The sequence below is a fragment of the Scomber japonicus genome, chromosome 12, assembly GCF_027409825.1.
Source record: "Scomber japonicus isolate fScoJap1 chromosome 12, fScoJap1.pri, whole genome shotgun sequence".
Lineage (NCBI taxonomy): Eukaryota > Metazoa > Chordata > Actinopteri > Scombriformes > Scombridae > Scomber > Scomber japonicus.
In genome coordinates this window covers 31686631-31708325 of record NC_070589.1, presented here as the reverse complement: position 1 = coordinate 31708325, position 21695 = coordinate 31686631, and the positions used below count along the sequence as shown (strand labels likewise).

General features: G+C 38.4%; 1 protein-coding gene across 1 annotated transcript; it reads right to left on the bottom strand.

The window, feature by feature from the left end:
* Nucleotides 1-16459: 16459 nt before the first annotated feature.
* Nucleotides 16460-21300, bottom strand: LOC128369762 (GTPase IMAP family member 9-like). Its single transcript, XM_053330838.1, has 2 exons — nt 21276-21300; nt 16460-17367 (listed from the first exon to the last, which is right to left on the bottom strand). The coding sequence occupies exons 1-2, from the start codon at nt 21298-21300 to the stop codon at nt 16460-16462; spliced, it is 933 nt and encodes a 310-aa protein (XP_053186813.1).
* Between the last annotated feature and the right edge of the window lie 395 nt (nt 21301-21695).

The window sequence follows — 21695 nt, the reverse complement described above, 5'->3', positions numbered from 1 at the left end:
ATTCGGCCCAACACAACCGTCAGCACAAACACCTCGTGTGCAGTTACACTTCTCATTCTGCAGACACCCGTTTCCTACAAGATGATCAACAGCAGTTCCATATCTGGTGTCATAACTGTCTTGTACAGCTTCTTGTTCTTGAATTCACTTCCCGCAATCACTTCAGATAACCTCTTCTACTTCTCCTTTCACATTCATCTCATTTTGCCTACATAAACAAAATGTAAGACATCTTACCGAAAACAGAACAATGTGGTTACAGTTTATAGAAGGTCACAGATAAGGTCAAGAGTGTCATGTTCTTTTAACGGCAACATTGATCAGTTGAATACACGTCTACACTGGATTCTTCATCATCAAAGTATTAATACAATAACAACAATTTATCCAGCAGTACACTTCTAACATAATGTTTTCCTTCACAGTGCAGTGCTGGAATAAATACTGTATGGGTAAAACAGTGACAACTTACTTCATACATATGGTACATGGTTATATACAATATATACAGATTCAGATTCAGCTGTATTTAACCCAGAGGGCCAATTCAGTTTCTACAGGCCCAACCTCACATAAACAAACAGTAATCAACAACATTCGTTCCTACACAACAATATCAGAGGAGGCGATAAATGACCAGCAGGGAAATAAAATACAATACTATACAAATACAGCTGAATAAAGTGCTTGAGAATATTGCACAATGTGTTGCTCTGAAAAGAGTAAAGTGCAAAGTGAAGTGCCAGGGCACACAAAATATACATAAATAACACACACACACACACACACACACACACACACACACACACACACACACACACACACACACACACACACACACACACATATATATATACATGTATATATAAAGCCCTAAGGGTTAGTGCAAGGGTTAGGCACCAAGGAAAAGAAAAAGAGAAATCTATTCTGCATTCAGCAGCTTAATGGCAGAGTTATGCTGCCCTGACACTAGCCATACGAGTAGTCTTGTTATTTCTAAATTCAACCATACAGCCCCCCCAAATAATGAATATTTTAGTCTATGTATAAACTGTTGGTTGAAATAAGATGATATAAAAGGCAGTACAGTAAACATACAATATAGGATCGTGTTGGCGTGTATAAAAGTATTAGTAGTAGCAGTTGTAATACAAAGTTCATTTATTTTTGTAGTAAATACAAAAAACTTTTCCCCTTCATGTTTCGGAATTGTTGAGGACTCCACCTGTCAGGAAAGTATCTAATTATTATTAGTTATTAATTTTGTATTAATTTAGTTTCAATATTAAGTATAAATTTAATATTAGTATTAAGGGTTAGATTAATTTCTGTTTGATCAAAATCGAATTAGGCTATAATTAAAGTATTTTGTTCTATGTCGGTTCAGTAAATCCTATTTCATGATGTTTCTACCCCACACCTGGTTAGTTTGACTCTCTTCCTTCTTATCGAAAAAAATAAAAAATCCTAACCAAATGATGAGGATAATAATAATAACAGTTAGCCACCTTGATACAGAAGGTAAACAAGAGGATGAATCATTTGATCAACTTTATGAATATTTTCAAAATAAATGTTGATACATTTAGTTGGAACATTTCTTTGTCTGATAGTCATCACACGTGAGTTTTAAATGAACTACAATCACTAAAAAGTCCTCTTAGGCAATGATAAACACATATTCTATGATGTTCTTTAAAGTTAATACAAGATATAACATTAATAATTCTACTCAAAGATCATAGAATCAAACTGAACTTGATCGGACAGATTGAATGTCAATCAATAAACTCAGACCACTTATGTGGAGTGGTACTGTGCTGAATATCACACTGCAATTTAGCTGGCTATGTTAACTGATTGGGTCTGATTGTATATAAGTGTGAGTGTAAGTTTGTTTATTTTTATTCAATGAACATTATGTTGTTGTTTTAAGTTTAAAAGCCAGTGATTTCTTTCTTTCTTTTTTTCTTTTTGTTTTGACTAGTTACTCCTCCAAGTTCTATCTGTATGACTTTTGATTCAAACTAGGCACATTGCACTGATCTTGTGTAAGGGATTTATGGTTAGATTTTCTCCTGCAAACTATATGCTGCTGTATAAAGCGCAGCCAACTGCCTATGATGTCCAGAGAGACTAGATAGATAAAGCTGACAAACCCAGTGTTGTTACTTAGTTTTTTGTTGTTTTTTTACTGTCTGTTTTGTAACATGAATATTGCCTTAAACGTGTTTATTGCAAATGCTATTTTGAGAGCTGTTCGTTTGGTATATTACTCGATCCATATTGTTATTTTACTTGAGGCTTAATGTACGTCTATAGTCTACAGCAGGCCCTGTAATAATATGGTTCGATAGGTGGGCTTCATTATAGCCAGGCCCTTACATTCGTTAGGAACTAAAATATAGCCTACATTATCTCTGTGTGTATTGATTTGTGAATATCTTTTTCTATTTAATAATTTCTATTACATAACAGGGTACATAAATTAATGTACAGTAGGTGCTATTGTAAATGACCTTTAGTCTGGAATGTGTTATTTTTATGTTTATTTATTTATTTTCTGAGCATTCTTTAAGGCCAGGTTATTATTTCATCAGTTATAACAGAGGTTTAATTTGGTGCTTTTATTTTGAAAGTGTTTTCACCGGAAGTAAAGGGTATCTTGAGTTTTTGTCGTCATTGTGTGTATGTATAGTTAAAAAAGCGTGTCTACCTGACGGGAGGAAAATAGTTAATGGTCAATTAGCACCTGGCTGATAAGGGCACAAGGTTTGTAATCATTTCTTTTCATGTTATGTCTAATGCTTAGCTCAAATTTTGGTGTTTTGACGCCGTTTGATGCAGTTTTATGATTATGCGTTTTAGCTAGTAGGAATGCTAATTAGCATCTTATCGGTTTAGATTAAGGAAATATAATTATTTTATTTCTGTCTTCTTTCATAGCTCTTACGGTGTGTTCAAAGTGTCCAAGGAAGGTTCTTAAAAATAAAAACACTGAACCATCAGTTAGAGAGTATGACCATCATTCAGCCGGGGATGCTACAGTAAGAGCTTCACCTCATCAGTCCCACCACACCGCTAACCAAGGATAACTACAAAGGGACTTGATGTGATGGTCCAAAGTTGTGGCACTCACTCACAAAATGGAAGCAGCAGAAAACTTACCTCCAGACCACAGAGACTCCGACCAAGAAACGGATAAGGACAAAGACGAGGAGGAACTTCGTCGTTCTGGTCGCCTACGGAATCCCACAGAGAAGATGCTTGCATTTCAGAGAGAGGAGGCTCACAAAAAGGAGAAAAGGTTGATTCACATTTATGAGCAATGGAAAACCCAGGCACGTAAGGCTAAAGAGCAGCTAAAGCTAAACATTTCTCAGAGCGACATTGCAGCTCTTATAGACACACTAGAGGAAGGAAAGAACGATGTTATTAACCTTTATATGGAAATAAGAGATCACCTCACTCCATCCAGTGAGACAAGACGTCGTATTGATGCCTGTGAGGCAGTCACAAGAGACATTGTTAAGATTGCCTTTGAAAGGATATCAGGCATTGATGGAGAATTTAATAGTGAAGCAGCAAAGCAACATCTTCGTGAGCTTCTTAACAACGATTATGCTCGCTCCATCTATGGATCTGCAGCTTCACATGCAAGTCAACTCTCCAGTAAATGTTCCAGCCAACACTCTGCAAACTCTGTCATAGCAGCAAAAAGAGCAGATGCTGCAGCGGAATTAGCAGCAAAGGAAGCAGAGTATGAAGTGTTATTTGAGGAGGAAAAACAGAAGGAAAGGATTCAACTCCTAGAGGAACAACAGAGGAGAGAACTTGAAGCTCAAAGACGTGAGTTGGAAAGAATAAAAGCAGAAAAGGACATAAGAGTTGCACGGGCTAGGTTTATAACCTATGACCAGGAAGTAATGAGTGTTCATTCTGCTGATCATAACACAAGGGAACAACAGCATGTGTCTCCTCAACAACCTGTGTCTTCAGCTCTCATTCAGCAACCCACTAATGTCACAGTGGCCGCATCACCTGCACGGACAGACGTGAGTTATCTGGCTCAAGCAGTCCAAGATAGTATAGCTCTGAACAGGCTCCCAATGCCAGAACCGTCTGTATTTACTGGTGACCCAATCCAGTTCATTGAGTGGAAAGCTTCCTTCACATCACTCATAGATAAAAAGAACATTGCTTCAGCTGACAAATTGCATTATTTGAAAAAATATGTAGGAGGTCCGGCTCTAAAGACACTGGATGGCATATTTTATAGAAGTGATGAAGAAGCCTATAAAAATGCATGGAACCGTCTCAACCAACGGTACGGTCAGCCCTTTGTTATACAGAGAGCATTCCGGGAAAAACTAGCAAAGTGGCCAAAGATCCATCCAAGAGATGCTGAGGGACTCAGGGCATTTGCTGATTTCTTACAGTCATGTCAGGAGGCCATGCCTTATGTCAAAGGTCTTGACATTTTGAACGATTGTGAAGAAAATCAGAAACTGGTTCAAAAACTACCTGATTGGACAGCAGCACAATGGAACCGTAAAGTCACTCAAGTCATGAGAGATGCGCAGGAGTTTCCTAACTTCCAGGATTTTGTCATCTTCATTGTAACGGAGGCAGAGATTGTCTGTAATCCTATAACTTCGTTCCACGCTCTCCACTCATCAGAGACTAACTCAGAGAACCGTCATCTGAAAGAAAGGAAGTCTAAATCCAGTGTTTTCCATACACAGACAGTCACACAGAATGAAACTCATGGACAGTTAAAAACAGGTTTAAAGCCACCCTGTATGTTTTGTCATGACAATAAACATCACCTCCATCGCTGTCCTGAGTTCAAAGAGAAATCTCTGGAGGAACGGCGGAGATATGTGAAAGAAAAGAAACTGTGCTATGGCTGTTTGAAGTCAGGCCATAATGTCAAGGACTGCCGCATTAGACATTCATGTGATAGCTGTAAAGGAAGACATCCTACGCTTCTACATGATGACAACTACATTAAAACCAAACCCATGTCAGTCTCAAATCAGAACACCACAGAAGAAACAGCAACCACATTGTCTCACAGTGTGGAGACTGAGGAACCATCTTCCAACACTTCAATGATCGTCCCAGTGTGGGTTTCCTCTGTCAGCAATCCAGGTATGGAAAGGCTTGTTTATGCCCTGCTTGATTCCCAAAGCGATACAGTCTTTATTGACCAGGAAGTTAGCAGTAGTCTGCAAACGGAGACACATCCTGTAAGGCTGAAGCTAACAACAATAATGGGAAAGGATGCATTAATACACAGTCAAAGAGTGTCTGGTCTGAGAGTGAGAGCTTACAGCTCTGCAAACGCCATCGATCTCCCTCCTGCTTACACCAAGGATTGTATACCAGTGAATCGAACACACATTCCTACCTGTGAAACGGCAAGGCACTGGAATCATCTCATCAAAATAGCAGATGAAATCCCACCACAGCTGGAGTGTGAAGTCGGTCTGTTGATCGGCTACAATTGCTCAAGGGCACTGGCACCACGGCAGGTAATCCTTGGAGGAGACAGTGAACCATTTGCTGTTCGCACAGACCTGGGGTGGAGCATTATAGGCGGCTCGTCACCACACCATGACTCACCAAGCATCATCAATATGTGCCACAGAGTTGCTGTTAAAGAGCTTCCTCCTGTGACTCCAGCAGAGGCACTCAGGGTTCTCGAGTCTGACTTTAAGGACACTAATAATGATGGAAAGACTGTGTCTCAGGATGACATCCTCTTCCTGAATATTTTGAAGGAGGGAATTCAGAAGAACATTCATGGACATTATGAGATGCCACTCCCCTTTAAAGAGAGACCATATCTCCCTGACAACAAGAAACAAGCCATGGTCCGGCTCAGCCACCTTAAAAGAAAGCTGGTGAAGGATGATAAGTACAAGGAACAGTATGTGAACTTTATGAATGAAATCATCAGAAAGGGTGAGGCAGAGGAAGTTCACGATCAAGGGAAGGAAGGAGAGAAATGGTATATCCCCCACCACGGAGTCCACCACTCCAAAAAACCTGATAAACTTCGAGTGGTTTTTGATTGCTCGGCTAAGTACAGGGGAACTAGCCTAAATGATCATCTTCTGTCAGGCCCAGACCTGCTGAATAATCTGAATGGTGTTCTTCTCAGATTCAGACAGCACAGTATTGCATTGATGTGTGACATAGAAAAAATGTTCCATCAGTTCTATGTTTATGAAACTGACAGAGACTATCTACGTTTCCTCTGGTGGAAAGATGGCGACTTTAATGAAGAGCCACAGGAGTTCCGCATGAAAGTTCATCTCTTCGGCGCTGCGGCATCACCAGGATGCGCTAACTATGGACTGAAACAACTTGCTAAGGACAATGAGAGTCTGTTCCCCCTTGGCTCACAATTCATCATGAAAGACTTTTATGTTGATGATGGTGTCACTAGCACAGCAAATGTGGATGATGCTATTCAGCTTGCACAGGAGGCACAGAAGCTCTGTGCTATGGGTGGACTGAGATTGCACAAGTTTATGTGTAATGACAGATCTGTGCTGGAGAGTATACCTCCATCTGAGCATGCTGCTGAAGTGAAGGCTCTTGACCTGGCCTTCAATAATGTGACTTTAGAGAGAGCCTTGGGGATCCACTGGCACATTGATTCAGACACCTTCAGATTTCGTGTCTGCCTAAAAGACCAGCCAGCAACACAACGTGGGATACTGTCCACAGTTGCCTCTCTTTACGACCCCCTGGGGTTTGTTGCCCCTTTCCTGCTCACTGGAAAAAAGGTGCTTCAAGAAATGTGTAGGCATGGCACAGGCTGGGATGATCCCCTTTCCAGTGAACTGCAACCAGTGTGGGAGCGTTGGAAGAATGATCTTGCAAATTTAGAGAAAATCCCCATACCACGCTGCTATGTGCCCCCTGGCTTTGGACAAGTCTTGAGAAAGGAGCTACACCATTTCTCTGATGCAAGCACAAGTGGTTATGGCCAGTGTTCATATTTGAGACAGGTGAATGAAGGAGGAAGTGTCCATTGTGCCCTGGTTATGGGAAAGTCCAGAGTAGCTCCAATTAAGGTCACGACTATCCCCAGGCTGGAGTTAACAGCTGCTGTTGTGTCGGTTGCAGCAAGCAATATCCTGAAGGAAGAACTCGGTTTGGCAAATGTTGTTGAGTATTTCTGGACTGATTCCAAAGTGGTTTTGGGCTATATCAACAACGAGTCACGTCGGTTTCACACCTTTGTGTCAAACCGTATACAGAAAATACATCTCAACTCATCTCCTCAGCAATGGAGATATGTCTCAACTAGCAATAACCCTGCAGACCTCGCCTCTAGGGGTTCTAGTGCAACTGAGATTCTTACATCAAGCTGGTTCACAGGACCTCGGTTCCTATGGGAGAAAGAGATACCTCCAGCTGCAGATGTTAGTACAGAAATACAGATTGGGGATCCTGAAGTAAAAAGGATTCAGACACTAAAAACACAGACACTTGAACAATTCAGTCTCTCAGACCACTTGTCAAGGTTTTCATCATGGTCGAAAGCGACCCAAGCAGTCTCTCGTCTCCTTCGTCGTGTCAGAGGTGATAAGTCAACAGATCACAGCACTGTACAGGAACGAGAAGATGCACGCTGCATCATCATAAAGGACTTACAGAGGCAAGTCTATCCAGAAGAGATAAAGCTGCTCAGTGAGGTAACTCAACTTCCTACTCAGAGTAAGCTGTTTCAGATGGATGCCTTTCTTGATCAAGATGGACTCCTCAAGGTGGGAGGAAGACTAAAAAATGCATCACTCCCTACCTCAATGAAGCATCCAGTAATTATACCAAAGGATCATCCCATTACCAAAACAATAATTGCTCATTGTCATGAGAAGGTTCAACATCAAGGAAAGGGCATGACAGTTAATGAGATCAGATCAAATGGATATTGGATTCCAGGAATCAACAGAGCTGTGGCAGCGCATCTGCATCAATGTGTCACATGTCGGAAACTCAGAAGGTTCACAGAAGAACAGCGGATGGCAGATTTGCCGTCTGAGCGTGTGAATCCATCACCACCATTCACCTATTGTGGAATGGACTGTTTCGGTCCATTTCTCACAAAGCAAGGACGCAAAGTACAAAAGCGATACGGTCTGCTTTTCACATGCCTTTGTTGTCGAGCTATCCATATTGAAATGCTGGACGATATGTCAACAGATGCCTTCATTAATGGACTTCGTTGTTTCATTGCCATAAGAGGAGCCGTACGCGATATAAGATGTGATCAAGGATCTAACTTTGTTGGAGCTAAAAATGAACTAAATGATGCTCTTAAGCAATTAGATGCTAATCGTCTGACCACGTTCTTGGCTGAAAGGCAGTGTGATTTCAACATGAATGCTCCGCATGCAAGCCATGCTGGAGGCGTATGGGAGAGACAAATCCGAACAGTGAGGAATGTTCTTCGTTCCACTCTTTCACCCTCATCAGGCAGGCTGGATGATTCCTCTCTTCGGACATTCTTTTATGAGGCAGCAGCTATTGTGAACAGTCGTCCACTCACAGTTGACAATCTAAATGATCCAAATAGTCCACAGCCACTAACACCCAATCACCTGCTTACTATGAAACCCATTGCGGCTTTACCACCTCCTGGCAGATTCATCAGAGAGGACATGTATGCTCGTAAGAGGTGGCGTCATGTACAGTATCTAGCGGAGCAGTTCTGGGGTCGGTGGAGAAGAGAGTACCTCTATAATATTGCCACCAGACAACGCTGGCATACTCCAAGGAAAAACCTTACTGTCGGCGACATCGTGATGGAGAAGACGGATGATCTGCCTCGCAATAAGTGGAAGCTGGCTAAAGTTGTAGAGACAATGACTGATAAAGATGGACTGGTGAGAAGAGTAAAAATTCAGATTGGAGACCAAAAGATAGGAAAGGAGGGACAGCGTTCTGGCAAGCCATCCATTGTCGAACGTCCAGTGCAGAAGCTGATCCTGCTCCTAGAGACTGGTTAACCACATTCTTCACCTCTCAACCATATCCTTTACAGTATGAAGAGTTTATGGACATTGTTATAGACTTTGAGAGTTAAAGGTCATACTGAGTTTGGAAATCATTTGTTTTACATCCCATATTGTGATGAAAATCGGTTATGATTTGGTGGGAGTGTAAATGACCTTTAGTCTGGAATGTGTTATTTTTATGTTTATTTATTTATTTTCTGAGCATTCTTTAAGGCCAGGTTATTATTTCATCAGTTATAACAGAGGTTTAATTTGGTGCTTTTATTTTGAAAGTGTTTTCACCGGAAGTAAAGGGTATCTTGAGTTTTTGTCGTCATTGTGTGTATGTATAGTTAAAAAAGCGTGTCTACCTGACGGGAGGAAAATAGTTAATGGTCAATTAGCACCTGGCTGATAAGGGCACAAGGTTTGTAATCATTTCTTTTCATGTTATGTCTAATGCTTAGCTCAAATTTTGGTGTTTTGACGCTGTTTGATGCAGTTTTATGATTATGCGTTTTAGCTAGTAGGAATGCTAATTAGCATCTTATCGGTTTAGATTAAGGAAATATAATTATTTTATTTTTGTCTTCTTTCATAGCTCTTACGGTGTGTTCAAAGTGTCCAAGGAAGGTTCTTAAAAATAAAAACACTGAACCATCAGTTAGAGAGTATGACCATCATTCAGCCGGGGATGCTACACTATATTATGTGTTTATTTAATAAGGTTATTTCAACATTCAGGAGCCTCCTTAATAGAATAAAGTGTGAGATAGAGATCCAGGCATTTATAGACACCTGCAGGGAGAGAAAGCCGCCTTTTAAAATGAAGTTGCACTGTTAATACAGTAATTACGGCAGCCCAATCAAATCCTAACGAGTGCCTTTAGTCTACCGTAATTACTGTAGTAGCAGCACAGCTAAATGGCCTGATTCTGTTAACTTGCTCAAATTTGGCTGATTTGGTAATTTTTTTTGATGTTTGTGCTTATGTCATGTGTCAGTAGCTACATAGCTAGATGGAGTCTTTATCTGTCTGTTTTATTCCTGTTTGTTGCTGAAATACGATCGGGAGGCTGCGCCAGTTGTTTTATTTTGAAAGACAGAAGTTTTATTATGCCGATTCTGTGTCTGACTTCCTGACTGGTGCAATCTGCTCTGTTGAGCTTGTCGTGAGTTAGAAACGGCTCCGTCAAAAATAGAAATGCTACCTATTGATAGCGCTGCAGCGCAGAGAGCCGCTGATGGGACGCTGCTGAGACGCACCCGGTGGAAACACTCTCATTGATTATAGTGGTACCTATCAGCTCCAGTGATCACGGCGCAGCTGTAACGTGCCGCTGACGGACACGGTAGAAATTGGGCTTTAGGCTGGTATCATGGAACGTGAGGGGTTTAAATGGTCCAGTAAAGCGTACAAGGGTTTTCTCACACTTTAATCCTAAAGGGGGATTGGAACTGTGTGATTGACCCTAAACTAGACCACTCCAGTCCGAAGAATCCATTGCTTCCAAAATGTCCAAAGCCATATCAACATATATGAATCTAATTGGATGTGTGGACCTGTTTTTTTTAAAATTGATTATTATTATTTTTATTTTTTTATTTTTTTATTGACAAGGCATTCCTTTCTTTGGTATATTTGGTAGAATATAACGTCATTGTGATATTGGATCATGCACCTCTCTTGCTAGAACTGTCTGTGCCGTCAGCTGTCACCCTGTGCCCCCTATGGAGACTAAACTCCTCTTTGCTATCATACATATCATTTTGTGATTATATATCCACGTCCATCGATTAATTTCTAGAAACGAATAAATCTGATGCTGTATCTCCTTCAGTAATTTAGGAAACATTGAAAGCTGTTCTTAGTGGAATTATTTGTTATTCTGCGTACACTGCTAAACAACGCAGGCTAAGAATACAAGAACTGACAGAATCCATTTTAGAATTAGATCGACAACACTCAGAGGCACCTTCCCCAGAGTTATATAAAAAGAGATTGGGCCTCCAGACAGAGTTTAACTTACTATCCACCGCTAAAGCAGAACAACTGTTGTTCCGCGCATGCAGTACTCACTACAAATACAGGGACAAGGCAAGCCGGCTCTTGCTCATCAAATAAAAAATAAGTGTGCGTCGCACATGATTTCTCAAATTGTAGATTCCTCTCAAAACTTAAAATCAGACCCTGCTATCATTAATGATACATTCTCAATTTACTATGCCAATTTGTAATAATCATTTATTTTTTCCGGCTAAGTTAGGTGCTTCCTTTTGGATAATAAATGTGACCGTTGTACACAATCCCCAGCTGATCTAACACACATGTTTTGGTCATGCTCTAAAATGATAAACTTCTGGTCATTTTATTTTGTAAAACATTCTGAAATCACTGGGGTGGAGGTCCTGCCAGGTGCTGGGATAGCCATTTTTGGAACGCCTGATTCAGCTAAAAATATTACACCTTGGCAGCTGAACATGATTGCTTTTAGTTCCCTTCTTGCTCGCAGAAGGATACTACTTCTTTGGAAGTCCTCTGCACCACCTTCGCCATGTTCCCTTATGATGATGTTTCTTAATTTAGAAAATTTTAAATTTGCTCTCCATGGATCAGCTCAGAAATTTTATTGCACAGAACTAAAATATGAAAGCCTTTTGCCTCACTGTGGATTAATAGCATTAATATCAGATAAATAATGAGAGCATGCAGAAGAGCAGAGTGGAGATGGAAGCACAGCTGATACAGAGGTTGTGGTATTTAATTCCTTTTCTCACCTAACTAGACAAGCTCATATTTCAACTGCAACAACTATTCTTTTACAGTTCAACTACCTTTAATGAATTAAGCATATGGGCTCATTGAACTCTGCATCAAGAGAGACGCCCCTTAAACAGCTCACACAAACATTTGATACTTTCAGATTCGGCCCAACACAACCGTCAGCACAAACACCTCGTGTGCAGTTACACTTCTCATTCTGCAGATACCTGTTTCCTACAAGATGATCAACAGCAGTTCCATATCTGGTGTCATAACTGTCTTGTACAGCTTCTTGTTCTTGAATTCACTTCCCGCAATCACTTCAGATAACCTCTTCTACTTCTCCTTTCACATTCATCTCATTTTGCCTACATAAACAAAATGTAAGACATCTTACCGAAAACAGAACAATGTGGTTACAGTTTATAGAAGGTCACAGATAAGGTCAAGAGTGTCATGTTCTTTTAAAGGCAACATTGATCAGTTGAATACACGTCTACACTGGATTCATCATCATCAAAGTATTAATACAATAACAGCAATTTCTCCAGCAGTATACTCTAACATCATTTTTTCGTCCACAGTGGACTGCTGAAATAAATATTGTATGGGTAAAAAAGTGACAAGTTACTTCATACATATTGTACATGAATATATACAATATATACAGCCCGCCCAAGTAATGAATGAAATGTGTCCATGTATAGACTATAAATAAGTTGTGGGTTGAAATAAGATGATATAAAAGCCATTACAGTATATATACAATATAGGATAATGTTTGTTTGTGAAATACAGTTAGAAAATAAAGACAGAAATAAATGCAGATGTAACAACCAGAAGTAATTTTGAGTTATTATTGGACAGCCTTTCTACAATGCCAATTAGAAAAGACTCTAAACACAACTTGGACCAGCGTCTCAGCAGATCTAAATCCACTCAGGAGAAATGGGTGTTTCATTGAAAAAGTAAGAAACAAAATGTATTCTTTCATTAATCAGTTTTTGTCTTATATTTTTCTGAAAATAACATTCACCATCTTCTACTGTTTCCACAGTGTGGTTGCTCGATGTTGACGAGCTGCACATACACATCTGCAACAAAGATATCTACTTGGTTTTGCGTTTTTTGGTGAAAGCATTTTGGAATAAAAATCCAGTCCTATGGGAAAGCAGTCTATAGAGGCCACATTTTACTACGTCAAGCACTTGTGTGTGCACAACATGCAAATTGTTCCCACTTTTTGGTTAGTTTTGTGCACATGATGAGTATATACAGAGACCAGCAGGAAGTGCAGCAGCTTCAAGTATCTGGTATCAGACTGTAGATGCTCATTGCTCCTGAATAGTTAAGGATGGGTAAATAATATAATAATATAATATGTTCATATGAATTCCTGATATGTAAAATTATTGTATAAGTAAGTAAATTATTATTATAAGTACGATTTTGAATGCAAGAGTTTGGGACATCTGGAAAAACAGTTTCTAATAATCTCTTACGCCTACATAAAATAAATTGTAAGTAAATTGTATGTCGAAATGCACCTTTTAAATTTAAATTCACTCACTTTTTTAAAAACTTTTTTTACTCAAAAACACTGCACAAGAGTTTTAAATCCATTTTGAGCAATAAATAGACTCAACCTCACACATTCAGAAACAAAATAGTAATTTATGTTTAATCAAGAATTTATTCTGTGGCATTATTGAACAATTATTGATCATATTTTGTGATTAATGACACATATGCACTAATATTGCACAAATAGACTAACAACTATGAATTGTCTGTTATTGTTACAAAATAAACCCAACAATAAAATATTAATATTCAACTTCTATACTTATAAATCAGATCAAACAATTATGTGAAAAAGTTGAATGTGAAAATTTACAGCATTGAATTTAACACTTTTTAGGTCCAGGATCAGAAATTCTTTGTTGTTTTCTTGATTCAAATGTTTTGGAAACTTTGAATCCTTCGTTCCAGTTTACTTTTCGACCCACCCTTCATCATCATGAGACTCATCCAACCACCTCCTGGGTATAAACATTTAGAAGCAATCCAGTGCAGCTGCTGATCCAAGTTTTCTCTGTGTTCTTATACCATTTTCTGGATAGATAAGTCCTGCAGGACTGGGGGGAAAAAAGTATATCAGTGTTCAATTATTTCCAGATCAGTGATGGATCACTATTGTTGGAAAGCCTCAAGTTTTATGTACAAAGTTTTAGGCTATGTGAGTTTCTTTTTTTTTCTTTTTTCATCCTTGTAGTTTCTTTGGGTATGGTCAAAATATCTTTGAAAAAATGCGTATATTGATATTGTTTAAGGATAATCTTCAGAACCATACTGGATTATTTGTCATGTTTTAATATTTTTGACTCAATCTTGCTGCTGAAACATGATGTTTCTAGTACCTAAAGATCCATCAACACACCCGATGTATTCTATAAGTGTGAGTTTTAGTGTATATGTCTGTGATGCTGGAGAAAACTGTACACTCTGATGGTGCCTCTTTTAGGTGTAAAAACACAGTGGATTGTTTATTATGTGTGATCTTCAAACTTTACTGCTACACAAATATTGTAGTTCATAACTTCAAATTGGCTATTTTAACATGAATTTTGGTTTTGAAATGTCTTCATCCACATTGTTCATTTTTCACAGTATGTAGGATGTCAATGCTGCCCAACAATATCTGGATGGAGGATATTATTGTTAAGAATCTTCCTTAGAAATTATATTTTTATTTTCATGTCAGTCTTCAGTAAATGGAAAAAAATGTGTAGGAAACCGAAAGGGAAAAACGTAACGAATGAATTGACAACACGCTGTCATCATGTTGTCTACATGCTGCGATGCTCACCACAGAGGTGTTTTTGTAATTATAAACATTTCTGTGTGTTTGTCTGTGTATGTGTTGCCAAATGAAACACAAGAATTGCTCTGTGTCAGTACGTGGTGAGTGGTGGTCTCAGCAGGTTTTTAATTGTGTTCTGAAATGAGCAACACAGTTGCACTAAACAAAAACTTTGACCTTATTGTGGTGTGACCGGCCAATGCGTGGTTAGAAAGTAAAATGTTTTCGAGCACTATGTTCCAAAATATCTAAAGATATTCTGTCTATCTGCAACATGATTCTTACTAGGAGAAAATCCCATTTCAGATATCTACAATCCACTGGTTACTAGTCATAACTGAAGTGAACCATTTGTTCGTCTTGACAAAGAAGAACTAAATTACAGATATCTGCTAAATACACCCAGTCTAACTATTAAATATTAAAACAGCTTGCTACTCTACGACTCCCACTGTACTATTTATCTCCATGATTCAGTTTTACAGAGTGACCTTCAGGTGAGGAAGTGTATTGTTTAGTACATAAAACAGAAAACCCTGTTAACTCATTTAAATAATTGTAAACATTTGAAAATATAAATTTATATATATAAAAATATATATTTCTTTTGTGAATTTCCTATTTGTTCAGTTCAATGTTCAGTCCTTCCATCCAAATTTTTAGACGTGGTTAAAAAGAGAAATAGTTGCTAATGTCCAAAGCACATGTTGACATCTTGGTGACTATTAGTCAATCATTACAAGTACAATAAAAATATAACAACCAGTTAATGTTATATTATGTAATTTTCATCACATATAAAACAGATACATTTATACATTTGACCACTTCAATTAACAATAGCATTATTATTTATTATTACTATTCACTCCTTCCAACCTGTTCATGAAGTAATTTTATTTGTTGCAGTTGTTTCTCAGTATCTCCAGAGGCTTTGATAGAATTTCTGAAATAAACACTTTACACGTTTGAATCTGTACAGAAGAAGTTGATTTATTTATTATGCAAAGTTCAGAAAAACACTCCTGTCAATGTTTTCATCTACAGATTAATTTCAATCACTCTATTAAATCCGAATGTCAGTTCTGTGGATGAAAATTATAAATCCTCACTCCACTGATTATAACAGCGATGATTACAACTTAATCACAATTCATGTTGTTTTTTACATTTACATTCTACACATTTAACAGATTAAACATAATAACAGCAATAATAAAAGAAGAACTACTCTCCATTAAATCCCCTGTAGTCAAACAGAAGAAAAAGAAATTATTTCATCAACAATACAGCATAGTTTAGTACTATACAGGTCATCACAATAGTTTATATTTTTAATAATTTATCTTGTCTTTCACTTTATGTCACAAAGCTATTTTCAGGTGAAATATATTCTCTGCCAAAAAGTGATTTTGATTCGCAATTCCAAATGGAAAGCCAGCATTAATTAATAAAAAGAGTTTTTGTTTGCAGCTTAAAATTAATCAACTGATTGAAGGAAGAAAACATCATCATCCTGTCCACAATGTATAGTAATAAACATTGAGTTAGATCTCTATGGATGGTCTGATTGTGTGAGTTTATTTGATGTTACACTAGTAGCAGTGGTTGTTATAGTAATTAATCACACCTGTTGATGGCTCCCGTGAGACTGTTTTTCATTCTTTCAAGTTTTCATTCTTATGCAAAGCTAAAATGGCTGAATCATCAGTATACAAAAATCCATTTTCAACACATGAATCCAAGTCATTCACATGTGTTAAAACTAGTTCATAATCACACAGTAGCAGTGAAACAGCTTGTTTTACAGCTTTGTCACAATGTGAAAAGTTTTTTAGCAACTTTAACAGCTTCTACAAATAACCAATGGATCATTGTGGACTTTTTCTCAGCTTCTCGTCTGGCCTGCTCTACCTGTTTGTTTTTCAATTTGTCTATTTCCTCCTGCAGTTCTCTTTCACGAGCATTACTGTCAGCCCTCTCCTTACTCATCTGTTGCTCATACTTTTCCTCTATTTCCTTCCTCAGTTTCATCAACTCTTGCTTGTGTTCCTCTTCTTTTTCTTTTAAGATTCTTTTTTTCGCCTCTTCAATATCTCTTTCTACCCTTCGGAACATGTCAGTGGTGTAGTAGCTTCCTCCATTCAGCATATTTATATTTCTGATCTTCTTGAGCAGCTCACTGACCTGAGAACGATCCTCCAACTCATTATTGAACACGTGATACTGACCGTTACATTTGTTCACAAGTTCCCGCAGATCTTCACTTTCCTTCAAGAACTCCTCAATAGATTTCTCTTTGAGCAGGTCACCATGGGTAAAGAGAATCATGCTGTATTTGTTGGCTTCCTCACCAAAGATTTCCTGAATCTTCTCCACTGTTTGCTTTTCTTCATCTGTGTATGTGCCCAGTCTGATGATGACCAGGAAGATATGCGGTCCAGGAGAAGCATAAGAAATGCACTGGACAATATCTTTTACTGTTTTCTCTTCAGTGTATCTGTTGTCAAACAGACCTGGAGTGTCGATAACAGAAACCTTTTCACAACCATCAGCCTTTTCACATTCTGTAGTCAAAGATTGAGGGCAGAACTCAGATTTAAAGCACTTTTGTCCCAGAATCGTGTTTCCTGTGGCGCTCTTCCCAGCTCCAGTCTTCCCCACCATCACAATCCTGATCAGCTCTTTATTTTTGAAGACTGTTGAAGTCGTAGACTCAATAGCTGAAAAAAGAGACAAACAATCAATGTGTATTCATAAAATGTGTCCAATGAGTTCACGTCAGGGATGAATGACTTTTGTTAGAAAGCCCTGAGTTTTGCTTACATTGTTCTAGGGAACATTATTAATTATTTTTTCACCGACCCCGGTGTTATGTCCTAACTGGCAGGGCCGCTACTAAGCTTTTGGGGGCCCTAAGCATAAGTGGTCAGGCCCCCCCCCCCCCCCCCCCCCATTTAATTTAAAATTGACATGTATATATTAAGCAAAATATATAAAACAAAATGTCAAAAACGTTCTTCACAGCAGCATTACAATATAATATGTAGGTGATAGTTATAATTTATCACTGTTTATACTATTATTGTCATTTTGTACATGTTTCAGGTGTCTTTGTGTGTCTGTGTTGCTTAAGAGGGCTGTCAACTTTTATTTTGAAAATACCGCTTTTATTTTGACATTCTGTGTTTTTGCTGCGCTGTGGCAGAGAGTGAGAAGTGAACAGGAGAAGGTGAAGACGCACATGTGCTGTAGTTAAGCTAAACTGTAAAGTTAAGGACCAGTTTCCATGGTTACAAGGTGTTTAAGTGTTCAAGAATCATCCGAAGACCAGAGATAATTCCTCCTTTACACAGCACGCAGCCAACGAGCTCATTCATGTGTTTTGAGTAATAGGGCACACAATTAAGAAAAACAACGGTAGGCCTGTTCATAACTCATTTATATAATTTCTTTAATGTAATAATATAATAACTATCATGACATTTTTTTTAGCAACCTTAATTTTGGGGGACCCCGCCAGGTACTTGAGGCCCTACGCGCTCTGCGTACTCTGCGTATGGGGAGCGGCAGGCCTGCTAACTGGTTTCCAATTTAAGGCCTGATTCACACCAGACGTGGAAGCACCGCGATTAGTTGCGAAAGTTCCTTTTGGCGCCCATGTTAATCAATGGTGTCGTTCACATAGGAAGCGCCAGCAGAAAAGGGCGAATTTAGAAAGGTTTCATCTCTATTGTCTGTTCTGAAGACATTTCTGGCGGGAAAGTTTTATTATATTTTCATAATCTTTCCTCTGTGAATGCATACAAGCATCAGTTTGTCAGTTAGAAATTATTTGTGGAATGAAGCGGTGGCGTAATTGGCAGTGTTTGTCCGTTATAAGTGCAAGGGAGAAGGGTTCGAATTGTGCAGCAATAGTTAGTGCAGCAGAAGTTATATATTGATAATGTTTTCAGCGGGAAAACTCTGCTGCATTTTAATAACATTGTTAAGTAAATGTGTACAACCTGACATATGATATTAATAACCTGTTATATGATGGAAATCAAATCTTGACAGATAAGTCTATGGTTGCCATGGATACCAAATACATTTCAGACCTCAGGTATTGGCCGTGAGACACATGCATTTCAAGCTGCTCTAACGCGCACACGCCACACCTGACATTTTTTCACGCCGAGAAGTGATAAATCTCATCGGACAGAAATTATTTCATGATATACAGATATGATATCCCGCTGTCCCGGTGGGATACAGGAGTCTTCCGCATATCTCCAGACGCTCCCCTCCGACACTCAGTCCCGCAGCATGCACTCCTAATTGTACTGGGGTACAAATAGCATACATTGATATTTGCACCAGGGTACAAATAGCCTTTGCCAAATTTATACACATCAATCCCATATGATACGGTGTTGATGTATGTTCATGTGTCCTGCTGTCTATTTTAGACTCCCTAAAAAAAAAAGTTTAATTCTAATTTCTACTCCTCCTCTGCATAATATAAAAATCCTCATTTGTGAGTATGTGTATATACAATGAAAATTTGGTTTGGGAATTTGTTGAAAAGCTCATGTTCTAGTTCAGTCCAGTGAATCAAAGCTGTTTAAGTGTTTTAAAATGTTTTCACAAACATGTTTATTTGTTCAAAGTATATAGCATGGTGATGCTGCCCAACAATATCTAGATGGATGATATCCTTGGAAATTGTGTTCAAATTCTCTGTCACTGTAATGGCTGAACTGGGCTGCAGACAGAAAGCTGAACTGTATCACAGCTGAGGAAAGGAACACACTGAACCGCAAACACACTGAAGAGTACGACGAGCCTGCAGCGAGTTGCCATGCAATCTCTTTATGAACCTCACTCCCACACTTTGCTGCGGCTGCTACCATCTGCAGCGAAGTATGGCCAATAAAAGTTGGGAATAGTTTTAACTTTTTGAGACGAATTGTGGCGAGAGAAAAGCTGCAGCCAATCAATACACAGAGACGTCTGACGTGTCGACCCATGTCTCGAATAATTTCTTCCCGCCTGGAACACATCGATGATAAACTTATTGCGGCTGTTGCTGCACACCACATATTGTACAACAATGCGTGATAGTTATAGTGATGCAGAAAAGAGAAGGCTGTATGGACAGAGATCAGCAGTCATCAGTACTGATGTTTCTGTAAAAAAGATACATTCAGTGACACCTATACATTGTTATTGTAACGTTTAGACATTAATCTAACACATTTCAGACCTGCCTGAGTCACATTAATAGCTGTATTTTGATATTTGACATTTGCTTGATTATGTTATAGATGTGAAATACTAGAGAAGTAAAAGAAGCAAAATGCATAAAAGTTGTATTTTTGATTGTGGAGAGCTGTGTGTGTGCATACCTCTGTCAATTAAAGACCAGCAATTTGAGGCTTTTGTTTCATTATAGTTTTCATTATATGGACAGGAATGTTAAAGAAAGGAAACACTGAAAACAGCTCCACCAACTCTCAGTCAGACACAAAACAAAAGCAAACTGCATTCAGCTGCAGTTTTTGTATTTTGTGGAAAGGATCTTAAAACAGGGCAGATTCCGGGTGCAAATGCTGCACATTCCACAGCGCGCTTAGCTGCCGTAATCCATTATTTGTGAATTTAGCCCATAATGTTTTATGTGTCAGCTGTGCCTCTCATGGACCTAGACATTACCAAACAGGCACAAACCTCCAAAAGAGACTTGCATCTGAGGAAAATTGCATAAAGACTACGTACAGCCAATCACTGACAAAAGGGCTTAATTATACTAAGGCAACCCAGGAAATAAAAGAAACATGAAAAAAAAAATACAAATGTGTGCATAATTTCAAAAAAAAATTATATAGTGGACTAATAACACCTGGCCATGGTTTAGTAACATCAATACAGTTCAGTTAGTACAGTGTACCACAGGAATTATGAGTAGAGCAAAAGTGTCAATAAAGCAGCTCATTGTTGAACATAAAGCTTATAAAACCTTGGTACAAACCCGGGAAAAAAATAAAATGAAGGGTGCATCTATCTCATTTTTAATATTCGGTGTGTCAATTATTATTACAGTATTTTTCATAAATCGTGTAGTCTACAAGTCGCTTATTGATATTTCTATACATATTTATACATGTAGCCTTTGAACAAGACTGAAAGAAATTATAAATGTTCCACTGATTTTTATACATTCTCAATTTAAGAGTCTGGTTGTCAGTCCATCTAATAAATTTACGTAAATATACTTGCTAAAGTTGCTACTCTCCACCTCCCACTCTACTATTTCTCTCTATAATTCCTACATCAGTTTCCATGCCCAGTTTTACAGAGCTACCTACAGGCGAGGGAGTGTATCGTCTAAAACAGTCCAATGTATCAGAGTCCATGGGCCAAGTTGCCGCTATAGGAAGTTGGTTACTGTATTGATATTTTTATTTGACACTTTTATACATTTAGCCTCTGGACATAAATCTGAAAATGATTTTCATACATTCTCGATTTATGAGCTTAGTGTCACTGTTGACTTGTGCCTGATATCCAATATATATTGCTTCCAGTCCAAATATTAGATTAAGTCCACTAGATAAACAATATTATAAATAATTATGTATTGACTTACCCTGTTTTGCTGTGTTGCTGCTCATTTTGGTTTTAAAGAGAGGAGATCAGATCTGCTGCTGAAGTGAAGTAGTAACTTTCAGTCTGCGTCTCTTCCTCTTTATACAACTTCAGGCAACAAACCACCCCCATAAAAACACTGCTGACACCAAACTCACTCTTGTTACAGAGGAAGAATATTTTGCTTTATGTCCCAACATAACCACCGTATGATAGCTCTGAAAAATGCCCACACACATATCGACTTTCTTTGCATTTCAGTTTGTTTTATACTTGTTTATATGTTATGTAAGTGTTTAGCTTTTTGCCACCAATCTAACAACGCCCAAAAATGTAAATGGATAATGATGCATTTTGACACACTGACATTTCCGACTTAAAGTTAATTATAACATTTACTGTAACATTATGGTTAACTTTA